Source organism: Mizuhopecten yessoensis, unplaced genomic scaffold, assembly GCF_002113885.1.
Source record: "Mizuhopecten yessoensis strain PY_sf001 unplaced genomic scaffold, ASM211388v2 scaffold8745, whole genome shotgun sequence".
NCBI classification, from domain to species: Eukaryota; Metazoa; Mollusca; class Bivalvia; order Pectinida; family Pectinidae; genus Mizuhopecten; species Mizuhopecten yessoensis.
The window spans coordinates 1,520,545-1,534,050 of NW_018407700.1; the positions used below are offsets into that span (position 1 = coordinate 1,520,545).

At 31.7% G+C, this 13,506-nt stretch overlaps 2 protein-coding genes across 7 annotated transcripts in view; one reads left to right on the top strand and one right to left on the bottom strand.

Annotated features, from left to right (window-relative positions):
- Window positions 1-13,506, bottom strand: part of LOC110456411 — a 98,026-nt gene extending 84,520 nt beyond the window's left edge. For 3 of the 5 annotated variants that reach the window (XM_021507152.1, XM_021507153.1, XM_021507149.1), the window contains exons 1-2: window positions 13,310-13,506; window positions 4,019-4,072 (exon numbers count right to left, since the gene is read on the bottom strand). The gene's annotated coding sequence lies outside the window, so the exon portion shown is untranslated. Of the gene's footprint in view, window positions 1-4,018; window positions 4,073-6,363; window positions 6,487-13,309 lie in introns of all 5 variants that reach the window. The other 2 variants (XM_021507150.1, XM_021507151.1) reach the window with 2 other exon arrangements.
- LOC110456417 (probable ubiquitin carboxyl-terminal hydrolase 8) lies at window positions 4,926-11,934 on the top strand. Of its 2 annotated transcripts, XM_021507172.1 has the most exons (18): window positions 4,926-5,067; window positions 6,077-6,116; window positions 6,382-6,499; window positions 6,655-6,710; window positions 6,976-7,048; window positions 7,195-7,274; window positions 7,688-7,751; window positions 8,002-8,084; window positions 8,162-8,212; window positions 8,481-8,531; window positions 8,880-9,007; window positions 9,115-9,200; window positions 9,472-9,533; window positions 9,770-9,829; window positions 10,067-10,169; window positions 10,502-10,578; window positions 11,218-11,313; window positions 11,433-11,934. In XM_021507172.1, exons 2-18 carry the CDS (start codon window positions 6,114-6,116, stop codon window positions 11,670-11,672), a joined length of 1,431 nt encoding a protein of 476 aa, XP_021362847.1. In that variant the 5' UTR covers window positions 4,926-5,067; window positions 6,077-6,113; the 3' UTR covers window positions 11,673-11,934. The 2 variants fall into 2 exon arrangements, with proteins under 2 accessions (XP_021362847.1, XP_021362848.1); XM_021507173.1 differs by lacking the exons at window positions 4,926-5,067; window positions 6,077-6,116; window positions 6,655-6,710 and having other exon boundaries at window positions 6,417-6,499.

Here is a 13,506-nt window from a genome sequence, read left to right on the forward strand (position 1 = left end):
CATGTGAGGGTTGTTAAAGTTTGAGAAACTATCATGTAAGTTTAAATTTGACTTTGAAATAATAATAAATAAAAAGTTTAATCTATGCATTGTATACTGTGTTATAAGCTTTTGTACATATGCAAATATAGTTTGGTGTAAAGATTGAAGACCAGAAACAAATTATGAACACATACGGTGGGGATAATATAAGTCAAAAACAAAACATGGACACGATATACACTTTGAAGGGGCACATAGTACCCGGGTTTGAGTCAGAATCACAACACAAAAGAAAGAACAGCACACATCACCGTCGGGAAGTCAGCCCAGCGACGCTGACTCCCGACTAAGTGGTTATGATATGGTGACCGAAGGGTTCAAGTTCTGATTCCCGCCGGATTTGATAGATTTTCGACGATTTATCTTTTATCATGATCTTGCCGTTAGTAGTCCACGTTTGTGTTATGTGGTTGGTTTTGACCAAGTTCCTCGCGATGTAGGCTAAACGTCCGCGATATTTGGTGAGGTCCTCATTTACAGAAATACGCTTGAATTGATCATTAGAGCGAAAACCGCGACTGGATTTTAACAGGGTAAACTTTGCGTCCACGGAACTCAGACGCGCGATGATTTGGCGTGGTTTAGCTCGATTCTGGTCCGGTTTACCGACACGGTGAGACTGTTCCAGAGCCTGGGGAGGGAGATCGACGCCGGAGTCCTGGGCTGCCTTCAGGATGATCGCGGAGGTGTCCTCTCCCGTCTGCTCCGGGAAGCCGGAGAAGCGTACGAGGGTTCTCCTCCCGTATTTAAAAAGTTTTAAATGTCCATGTGACGATAAAAAGATATTTAAAACAAAACACGAAGAAATATATATATATCTGTAAACAGAGATCATTGCCGACATGTTTCATTCATATGGAAATACTTAGATGCTTAGATTATATTTTGAAAGTATATGTCACTGAAATGTGCATTGTTATTGGTGAATATATGATGCCTGTATAGAATTGAAATAACTATCATTTTATATCAATAAGTTTTATTATAGGTGTTACAAGAAAGGGATTAAACAACGGGCCTGGCCTATATTATTTCTCTCCTAGTCAAAGTATATTCGTATGAAATAAATTAAATTTAAGAAAGCTTGATTTACAGTGACTATATATTATAGAGTTGTTATATTTTTATTGTGTATAAAATAGATAGAATCTGTCATATACACATACTGTCGTCATTAATAATTACTAATTGATACAGATTGTTATAATTCCATATTAATATTGGTGACATGTGCACATATAATCTTGTTAACATTAAGAATAGTTTTGGTATTTAATAGGTATCTATACGAACTGTTTTAGAATAAAGATTAAAACATTTTCTAGTATATTTTATAGCCGTGAATATCTTTATCGTGAAGAATGAAGAGCGAGTGATTTTCCTTTGGTTAAGGCTATAAAAGTAGTTCTTTCCGATTGTTCAATTTGGCACCTTAAAAAAATATGAGCGTAAAAACCAAGCCGGAGCACTCGAGTGAAACTTATTTTTGTTCAGTGTAAAGGTAAAATCGAGCATAATCAGTCTTGCTTTGCGCTGAGTCGTTATATATCCAATGGAATTAATTATTCTGGGCATTTACATATTTTCCTTAGAGGTTTTTTTCCCCCAAAAAGTCACGACAATGTTATTGACATATCTATGTGTTATTTAAGATGTCATTATATGTATAATTAAATAACTAAAAATGTATACTTCCGTCATTTTAAAGAAGAAAACTAGAATTATGTCAGTGTGACATTAAAACCGCTCACCAATTTAAATCTAATTGCTTCAGTAACACGTTGAGCATCAATATCTACTATAATACCTCAGATCTGTGTTCTGTATTCTGCTAATTGAAAATCAGGTCATGTGATGATGTTGCCTTCGGAATTTCCAAAATCAATCACCTCTTAAATAATGCCTTACAAACATTTCTCCCTCTCCTCTTTTTTCACCCTCTTTTGTGACGCATTGTTGTTATTTTCAATAATTAGCATCCTCCAATGATGTGACATGAGCATTTACGTGCAGAGTGGCAATCGGTGAATGGGTAATAAGGAATAGGTGCATTTTGTGCTTGTGAAATGAAGAAAATAATTAACAGTAGTTAATACATGCATGGAGAAAAGAGACATTGTACTCCTTTTATTTTTATTTATTTTTTATTCATCTTGATAATAATTATTAATATATGTAGCGATTTGATTTACTGCCATTGAATATACAATTCATCACAAAATCTCACAAATGTTCTTGGAATATATTTGAATTATATTTCTTAATGCGACTTTAACAACGTAAGAGTTATTTCCCTTACACCGGATTGGATAATTTTTTGACACAGCCCGAATTCTTGTCAAACAGCAGCGGCAGTTGTGTCATGTTCTTAAATTGTTACATTTTTATAAATAAATACACCAGAAATAGCATGCTGTGTTACAGAAATGTTTGATAAGCATGCACAGTTCACATATCGTCTCGTCTCAGGGCCACGTCCGTGGTATCAACGATGGTTTATTACCGTTATCAACCTAAGCACGATATGTCATATTACGTTCCCGTTTGAAACATCAAAATAGAGGTTATACTAAATCACTCATACGGTTTATAAGTATATATATTTACTTCTTCCTTGTACTTACAAAATATATAAATCTAGACCGTACCAGAGACGTAGTATACGTCTCTGACCGTACAGACAGCGTCTATGCTTGACAGTCTCACACGGGCTTTCTCGAAACAGTCACGAAAACAAACACTCCTCAGACCTCAATCCGAATTGCTAAATCGCTCAAACCCAGTGCACGAATTTTACCACCACAACACATGAAGAATGCACCGGAGATAAACATTTTGTTTTCAGCAATTATTTAAAGTATGGATTATTATTTGGAGAAGAGTATTAGAAGACTTTATGTAACCCACAGGTGAGTGTCAGAGATTCTACTTTCTATTTACGATAACGAAACTATAAAGCGGAAGCATGCAATACTGAATTATGCGCACGCAACCTGAACGGAAGTGGGTCCGTCATTTCGTTCTCTGAACAGAATCAGCGGCTTAAAATATCAACTATACCGTTTTTTCTGATATGTATTATTAAAAGACATTGTAGTAAATTAAATTGCTGAGGAAAATTAATTTTTCTCGCCATGATAAAAAACTAGGCTGTTTCTAAGTTCTCAAATATGAAATGTACTGGAATTGAAATGTTTATAGCGCTTTGATCAGGTGGATAAAAAGTGCCCAATCTGGGTATCAAGATTAGGGTAGATTGACGTCAAAGTCACAAAATATGGATAAAACCCCCCGACTTTTAAAGAACCTGAACGAATCTTATCAAAGCATTTATTGCAATCAAATGAGTTTCGTTGTTATTTATATTTAACAATGCTAAATAGGAAGTTGTTCATCAATTACATGGATATTCCTGTCAAAGGGAGATACTGTAATGTATCAGTGTCATGTACAACTCCATGCAAGTTAAATCAGACATGTACTCTTGATACGTACAAGATAAATGCATTTAACTGTATACCGATTTAGACATTCGTGGATGATATATAGTAATTATGTTAGACTGTATAATGCCATTGTCGTTAAAGAATAACCTAAAATATAAAACTGGTATATGAACTGACTTTAATTCAACTTGCAGTGATCACCAATTTGTTGTGTACAGTAGTACAAACATGAATGTACATCATACACAAAAGTGATAAGTTAGTATGTTATGAATAGCAATATTCAAAGTTGAACCATCAGTGGGGTCCTTTGTGCAAAACATTGTATCCATTTTACTTTGAAGATACAAATCTTTGATGTAATCTTATGTTTAAGACACAGATGTTTAGACGTTTTCGTTAAGTAATGTTGAAGTTTTTCCTTTTTTTATTAAACGAATCAAAGGTCAAACAGAATTGATATGTATATGTATGTATTTCTGCAATTAATCATTAAATACATTCTCGAAAATGAAATATAATGTACTTACATTGCTCTAAAGTCCAACTTCATCATCTTCTTAATGTTTGCCTTCGTTGAAATACTGGAACACAAATAACAACTTAAAGCTCACCAGATTCCTCCACAACTTTCGTTTTTAGTGTGTTACTTAGAATGGTATAGTGAGCCAAAACGTATTTTCCACACGTAAATGGATTTTCCTACTTTCATTTTCGCTTTACAAAACTGCAATACATGATTAAAATTCCTTAGCTTATAATCAGATTAAAAAATGGGAAGCATGAAAAGGATATTACCTTCGCATTCGAGAAGTTGATTTTAAAAACATTTTGGGATCGAAAGTATAATTTAAAAACAAAAATCTGTTCAAAAGGGTTGTTTCATTATGAAAATTTTCCTGTATATTTCACATTCAAAAATAGAAGAAACAACTGACCATCATGTTTTTATGGAATAGCAGTTTATTTTATGAATAATGTCTCATAAATGTATCAAATAATGTATAACACCAATATTCAATTTTAAAATTGTACTTAAGTTTCTTTTAAAGTACCCAATGGAAATAAGCTCTCAGCTTTTGGGTTATCCTAGGTAAAAGGCTGCAATTTCTGTGAAAAAAAATTAAACTTCTGATCTCATATGCATGTATTAGTTGTACTGAATGTTGTTATGTTATTGTACAATCTAATGCTGTACTTTTACTCTATTCTGTGATATTCATGTATTGTTATATGCCTATTTTTTACCTATATTATTATTATTATTATTATTATCTTAACATTCTCTTTGGATCGTTCATCCTTCTCTTGAATTAGACAAGTGGAACATGATATACGTTTTTCACGTAGCAATGTTACCTTCCTGGGTGAGTCAGCCTGATTGGTGTTTCCAAGATATATATACGTGTGTGACTCATTTTCGATATGCTACTTTCGCTTTCGTTTTTGACAGTCGTATGTTACTGTTTTTACACATAATCAGGTTATGCATTTTTATAAATTCATATGGAATTACATTGCTTAAATACATGTTTTCCTATATATTTCATTTTGGAAACATGATAGTCTGCAGATGGTGGTAAGTAAACTATTTCGTGCTTCGATTTGGAATGATTTTGAAGTTTGTTCCGTGCAACATCACATTTAAATGCTCTTATACATATTGTTCCATTCCATGTCATAGGAATGGGTTTCATATAAGTTCAATAACTTTTGTCCATCATTTTGATAAACGTCAATAAAAATGATTAAACATTTAACTATATATATGTTAGTAAGAAAATAACTAATGTTTTATGTTTACTTTCGTTTTCCCTTATCCTCTGTATCTAAATCGTACTCACGAGGAGGCGGTATGTCACTGCCATAAATATATGTTTTAAGGAAAATTAACATCACAAAGATTTATTCTTCTTTTTGCAATTATTACACCACGCTTCTTTCCTTCTTACAAGCATTATGCATACTTAAGTCAATGAAATATGACGCAGTAACGTTGACAACAGCTAACAATTATTTAAACATTAGATACTACTCTGTTAACAATATTTATGTGCATAATTAGCCCTGGTTAATATAACACGGTATTGTCAGGTCATATACATGTCAGACTAACAATTATGGTAAACAAAGTTGTTAGTCACAAATAGGATGGTTGCCTGAGATAAAGTGCACCCGGACTTCTTTGTAGAAAACATATCGACAAATGAATATGGATAAAGCTATGATCTGATTTATGAAGTAAATGTTTAGTACGTTGAATGTGGTTGTGGTCATAATAGTACTTTCCATAACCTTTAAGACAATTGAATCCAAATAACTAACATGCTATGAACTAAGGAAAGGCATATTGGGAAATAGACATGAATGATGTGAGAATAACGTGATTAAGAATGTTTTACTCGTAAAATAAGAAGTTTATACTTGGAACTAGTAAAAATCTTAATTACGGTTTAGTTCAGAATATTTTTTCTCTCTCTTTACTTAGTTCGATTCTTCACTATTCCAAATGTGTATATTAGCGTAATATTAAAGTTAACCAGTGTTCAATTATGTTTGTATCAACACACTTCAATAACACATTTCAGAGTTACATGTTTGTATTGGAGGCAGCATTGATTCAATATGGTAAGTGTTTCAATTTGTAAGTTTATTTCAACATGTTAGAAAATGTTAACATCATAATACATATACTCTGACAATGCTACGAATACGTTTTTCACAATGTTTCAGATATGATATAGAATAATCTTCATGTATTTTACTTCCTGTGCTCAAATGAAATCCATCAATAATTACTCAAATAAAACTATTAACTTGATCGATATTTATGATTCATGTAAAAGAGTTATTTTTTTTTATTTCCAATAAATACCTTTGCTATTTTTCAAAGGGGTCAACACCAGCTAAACAACCTTCGAGACACAACAGCATCAATCAACCAGCACAAGCGGCTGATAACATCCAACCGTTAGAAGTAGTAAAGAGCACTGGAAAACTACAGGACAATGGTAGTGTATGCTAGTATAGATATTACATTAATTACGTTCTGTATCACTTGTAGGTGTCGTTACGTTAAAGATTGCATTGCAATATGAAGAAAAACATATAAAGTTCTTATTTTTATCTTCCTTTATAATAAATGTATATAAATCTTGACATACAGAATCAGTCGAAGAGCTCAGAACAGACCGCTTGAAAGACAATCACAATCAAGGAAAGGTATCATATGCAATTATAACGTTATCATTGACAAGATGTAATCCCTTTCACTGGAAAAAACAATTCTTTATATGTGAATAGGAACCAATTTGTAATTACATCAAAATAAAGTTGCTCTTCATAAAAAGTAAACTAACACATTGACTAACAAACCTACAGTTATGTTGTTTATATATATCTAAATCGAATCCTGACCTAAATGTTTTACTAAACAGATTTTACTGTCCTCTTGAGAACTGTTCAATCTTAGGTTGTTTTACAACAGGAATTGGACGTCCATGAAGCTATTTTTAAACAGAAAGAAGCAGGACACGTTCCTACGGATGACAATAGTAGAGGTAAACACTTTAAATAATTGTATACAATAGCATTCAATTACAATTATGAAATAGTTTTATATGTTATAAAACAATAATAAAAAGTCAAGGAACAATCCTTAATTCTAATTTTATATGATATTATTTATCTTAATTTGCTTCCGCAGACTCAAAAGAATTTGGAGAATCAATATCAACTTTACCAGCAAAAGATCATCCATCGGACAGAAATGACGAACAAAAGCTGGTATACTTTCTTGTAAAGCGAGAATGTTCAAAGTCTAATTAAAGGGAGATAACTCCGACATGCTTACTCACTTACACGTACAATATAATGCCCATATAAAGACACACAAGAAGTTGTGCATCATATTGCCCTGTAAAAATGCGTTTTATTTTCCTATTCTTGTGTTGAATAGTTCAGAAAATATTTCTAAACAAATGATTTTTTGTGGACTATATCAGCGTTTTTCTGAAAGACATGAACCTGGTTATTCGCTATATTATTGATCAGTTCAATCAAAAGATATGTTTCCTTTACCATGATTCACAGATTTAGCAATGTGTTCCTCATTTCATGATTTACTTGCATTATTGAAAGGATTTCTTGAAATATTCATATTACTATAATATATTTAATATCTTTCGACCATATAACAGGAAATTTCAGAAAATGTACAGAATATGCAACAGGCAAACAAAGACATTACTTCCGAAGACAAAGGTATGTTGAGATGTGACACGGTATCAGAAAAAATAAGTAATACCTAGAACACAGGTTTACTATGTAAAACAGAACATTTTGTATTAATGCTTTATTGGAATTCTCTGAGAAAGGAAATGCTAGCTTTATATTTCACAATTAATTTTTGTCATTAAATTTTAACTACATCGCGATACTAAGGAAGTGAATACGATAGAGTGGTTGTGTATTTAAGGAAACAATTATAAATAACTTTTCTGTCTTATTTCAGACTTACAAGTACTATGTTTCTACAGTGACAATGCAAGCAAAGAGAAAGACGATTCGGACAAAAGTGATGGAAATCTGATAAGAGTATCCTTTTTTTTCGCCAAAAATAAATATGTATTTCAATAATGATTTTAATGTTTCCTTCCTTAACATTGGTACAGGGCCTTCCCAATATAAAGGCAAGCTCATGTTACATGTCGACACTCGTCCAGGTATATGTTTATTTTGCTAAAGAATTCGGGATATAACGTACTTTGAATATGTTTTGTAAGAAAATGTATCGACCGTGAAAATTATATCTATATGATAAATATAACTTTGACAGTAATATTAATATTGATATATACATAGTTATAATTTGGAAATGATATTTACATGCTCAGCTGGATGTCGATTCATTTTACTTTCCTTAAGATTATTTAATTGATATGTCTACGGATAACATATAAGTGATTACATCATAACTTTCCGGTTAAATAGGTATTGGCACAGACACCTGGCTTCACCGACAAACTTCTCCACAACAACCAGGTAGGATACACACGATCCTCATTTTATATACCGTGCTTCTCCATTTTTACAATTGATGAAGGTATTCTATTTTCTGAAGTTTAAGATTAATACTAGAGGTCGTGATCATGTAAGTTAAGTTCATTATCTAAATATTACACTGATGATATAACTACTTTACATATATTTTTCAAATACATTGATATCACATGCAATCAATGTATTTCATCAGTTCCTTTAAAAAAAATGTGGCATATTTCAATTGATCTCACAGAAGACGTATTCTTGGGGTGATATATTAATGTCGTGCTATAATGGTATTTAATTCTAAATACATCTTAAATCAATGTACATTTATTATAATTACAGAACTGCCACGTGGCCAGTACCTTGATTAAGCTATTTGTTGAGATAAATGATACACAACAGGGGAGTTGTGATACAGAAGAAGATTTACACTCTCTTGTTTCCGACTTACAAAACAACATGTCCGAAAGGTACCTGCAATTATTGTGTTTAAGTAACTATTTATAGATAAGAACAACGTGTTTCAGTTACTTTGGATATTTGATATATTTATTATTTTGTCATTTCTATTTTACAGGGATGAGAGTTACAAGAGTGGAAATCAAAACGACTGTCACTCCTTATACCTGTGTTTAATGGATGCATTAGATGAGGAAATCAAAGGTATTCAAACGTGTTATTAAGCTTATATATATAAGTACATATATTGGTAATATACAATAATGTAAAATAAATATAATTAATAACTATACAGGTAAAAGTTTACAATGGATACATAAGATTAGGAAATCAAAGGTATTCAAACGTGTTATTAAGTTTATATATATATATTATATATAATAATATGATATGAATAAAATGAATAGTTTGACAGGTTAAAATTAACAATAGTTTAGGAGACGTGAAGTCTTTACAGTTTCTATGACTTTTACAGGATGCACGTCATTATTTGAGGGACATGCTCGAAACATATTCAGGTATTCAACGTGCGACCACGTAAGTATCTCTCCCTTCGATTTCATAACAAATGATGTATTACTGATGGGTCTATATTTATATTAACAGTAGTTGTTATAAAAACAAAATGAATTCTTTGTTTCTATAAAAACGATATCAAACCCTAAACAATCTGTTTATAATAACATTTACCTATCATTAAATAGTTCACAAATTGATATGATAAATCGAATAGATTTCTTTTGCTGTGATTATTCAATCCTTTTAATTTTCAGGTTGAAGAATGTCAGCCAGAATGTATAAGGTCTCTGCTTTTAACAGTGGATGAAGTATATGTAAGTTTAATGCATCTTTAACTATGTTCTACTTAATTACTGATAAATTTATTATGATTTATTTATATAAGAAGCAATAATTATGATAATTAAAAGAAAATAATAACAATAATGAAAAAATAAAGAAACTGGCTGTGGCGAAAATACTATATGATACATTTAGTTAAGATTTGCATCATTAACTTACAAAACAATCTAATTAGTGGCAACATAATAGCAGGTTAAACTTTGTTTCAGTCTTCCGTTGAAGACAGTCTTAAGCTTTTAGAGGAGATAGTGACGTTTAACGACGCTGAGGTACCATGTAGAACATGCCTGGATGAAGAAAAGCGTTACGAAGGTAAGCAAGGTTATCCTGTATGTGCGCGCATTAATAATCTCTGTTTACGTGCACTTTTAATTCCAGTAACGAATCATTATAGACAGTAAATATCAAATGCATAATTAGACAGTAATGACTATCATTCAACAAAATAATCACTTGAACTTTTAATATCGTGAATTGAAATTACTTAAATTGTATTCATGTAAGTAATCTGTACATAAGTTTGTATAATATAACTTTGATGGGAACGAAAGATAACTTTCATATGTTTTTTTAATATCCCGCATTAAATATGCTAATTGAAATAAAATAAACAAATGCATGCTGATCGGGCATATATTTTGCAGACACGTCAACATACAAACAATACATAGTTGCGAAACCACCGGAGATACTTGTTTTACAGCTGGCAAGATTTAAACAGGTAAATCTTTATATCAACACCCGGTGTAGACTGTATTTTAGTCTCTGTGAATATTTTCTTGTCTAATAAAGTAAAGTTAATCTAATATGTTGATAATGTAAATTGTCGAAAGCCTGTATACTTGCTAATATCAATAAATAGATAGGAATAAGAAATAATCATAGCGGCTGACAGCCAGACTATAGCCGGTTATATCATGTTTCATACGTTAAATTATACAATTTGTCTAAATTTATGTTGTAATAATTATGAGAATATAAGTGATTCTAAATTGTTCCTCATGTGTCGTTTAGGTAATTGAGCTAGATATGACTCAGTCAAGTCATCAATGTTTGAAAACGAAACTACAGTGTATAACAAAGTGCATGTAGTGTAGTATTAAGTATATGAAATATAGATCAAAATATATATAGTGTATCACAAATTGTATAAAGTAATTATTTCAAATAGCATATCGTGTATCAGTGTATTAAAAAGTGTAAATTATGTGTTTTGCAATTGATACATTGTGTATAACAAACATATACAGTATACAGTATAGTAAAATGTGTTTGCTGTGTATGTAGTGTATTACAAAGTGAAACTAGAGATCTAAAAATTGTTTGGAAAATCAAAACTTATTATGTATGTTTTTACCAGGATATGGTCTCAGTGAACGAACCATACAGAAGACTGTACAAGTACCAGGGAAATGTACATTACCCTTCTGACTTATCCCTTCCCACCAGCATAGAGGTAATCAGACAATCGTTTGAAAGTGAAACAAGATTTAGTTTTTTATTGAAACATACTTCTTTCCTGAGCCGTGTTTGAAGATATAATTTTAGATAAACACGTTGATTCTTTTTATTCAGGGACCGTCTGGCCGGGAATGTGTACATGTATGGTACGAATTATATGGCGTCATCTGCCACGAGGGAAGCCTTGAAGAAGGACATTACTGGTGTTATGTGAAGAAAAATGGATGGAACCCAGATAACTTGTACCTTTGGCACCTTTGTGCCGACTCCTACGTCAGAAGACTTGACGTCAATGAGGAGTGGCCTCACTCGCCGTTCGCGTACCTGCTATTCTACAAACGACTGAAACTGTGATTTTGTGATATTGAAACACAATCTTTTGCAAAATCATTATTTTTTAATGATATTTAAAAATGGCATAATATGATTGATAAAAAAGACAAATTCACATTTAAATAAAATCGAATTAAAAAGATTAAAGATTAATGTTTCTTGTTATACATAGTTTGGAAATCAATAAGCCCTCAAGACACATACCTACTGTATTAGGTTGTGAATATGTTATTGAAGCTTCATGTTATTAAAAGACTCTTAAATTCGTTTCCATTTTATTGTTGAGTTGTTATTGAACTCGCCCTGATGTTTTCATGTTAATTCGGAAAATCCTCAATAAAATGAAAGTCTCAAAATTCGTTTCATATATATATATGTATATAAAATAGAATGTTATTCAAGATCCTACATAATTTAGATACCCAAATATTTTATGAACGCTCTAAATATTCAACAACTCAAAATAATTCTTCAATGGTCATGACATTTATTAGAACTTGCTTGCGTACACAACGTTGAAGGGCCATGGTGAAACTAGGATTAAAACCTAGTGTTTTTTAGATCTTAGTTAAGTTAACGATATTTTAACGTCTTTTTTCATTTCTTTTTTCTTTTATTTAATATCTATTTTTTTAAGTTATTGCGTGTCTCATTGCTTTCTTATTCAACTAGTAAAACATATGAATTCAGGTAACTACGGAAGGTCATTATGTAGCGAAATCTTTATATTAAAGACATATTTAACTGTTGTTGAGTTAATTCGTGCTAATACATACCGTACTTGTTTCTTCATTAGCAGCTAAAGAACCCTATGAGACGTGATTTAGTTCATTACAAGGAGATAATTCACTAAATAATTATGAAATAAATTCAGGTAATTTTTTTGTAATACGGCTTCATTAAGTCTGTAGACAAAACAATGCGTGTTAAAAGACTATAACACAGCTACTTAGATATTTATATTTGCTCTGTTATCTCCCATTTCAATGCATAGAGAAGGTAATACGTGTTATGAGAACATCACACTATGTAATCAGCTTGTCGCTTTTGTTACGTCACCGATCTAATTTACACCACTGACGGATTTTTGACACACCTAACTAAAATCGTAACTCGACTTACGTCTAAGTTTACGTCTACGTTTACGTGTGGACTTACGACCTTCAGTAAAACTGGCGTTCAAATCTGAAACATACTCTCTCTATCAAAATCTAATAACAAGGAATTAATGAGTTAACACATGCCAGACTATATCAGTTTGCTAATGATAGAAAAGCTTATTAAAGAGATATACCACCATTGGCTAAAACAGTTATTGCTATTGGCTATATGGCAGGCAATACAGAGTTAAGGCCTGGCGTTTGAGATTATACTTTGATGATAAAGTGAAGAGAACAAAGAAATGTAAGATTGATAGAAAGAGATAAGTGGTAGATAAGAGATGAACAAACTGAAGACATTTGTGATAGAATGTAAGAGAGTATACGTGTGCTTCAATTGTACTGAGGTAACTAGGTAAGAGAGGAATAAGATATAATGTTATAAAATGACATACTAAGCAGAGTAAATTTATAGACACATGTACCCTCTTCAACACACAATCTGTTTCGTGCATATCATTACAGTCTAACTACATATTTCGTCCTAGAAATACTTACCTTTGGGCACTTTGAATAGGGTTTAGTGAACTTCGGTCATTCTTGAAAAATGCTTCTTGGTCTGCTTTCACGTCTCATGTTGATATGATGCGAGTATTAGTGCTTATGGGAAATTACGCTTGAATTCTGCAAATAAAACGTGTCATTGAAATTCCTACTTTCACTTTCGTTTCAGCGTTATCTGGATAAAATTAGAT

Bases quoted from the DNA above. Each gene is read 5' to 3' on its own strand.
- LOC110456417 (XM_021507172.1), top strand. The intron at 7,752-8,001 runs GTATGTTGAGAT...GTCTTATTTCAG, and splicing joins CATTACTTCCGAAGACAAAG to ACTTACAAGTACTATGTTTC. The intron at 10,579-11,217 runs GTAAATCTTTAT...TGTTTTTACCAG, and splicing joins AGCTGGCAAGATTTAAACAG to GATATGGTCTCAGTGAACGA.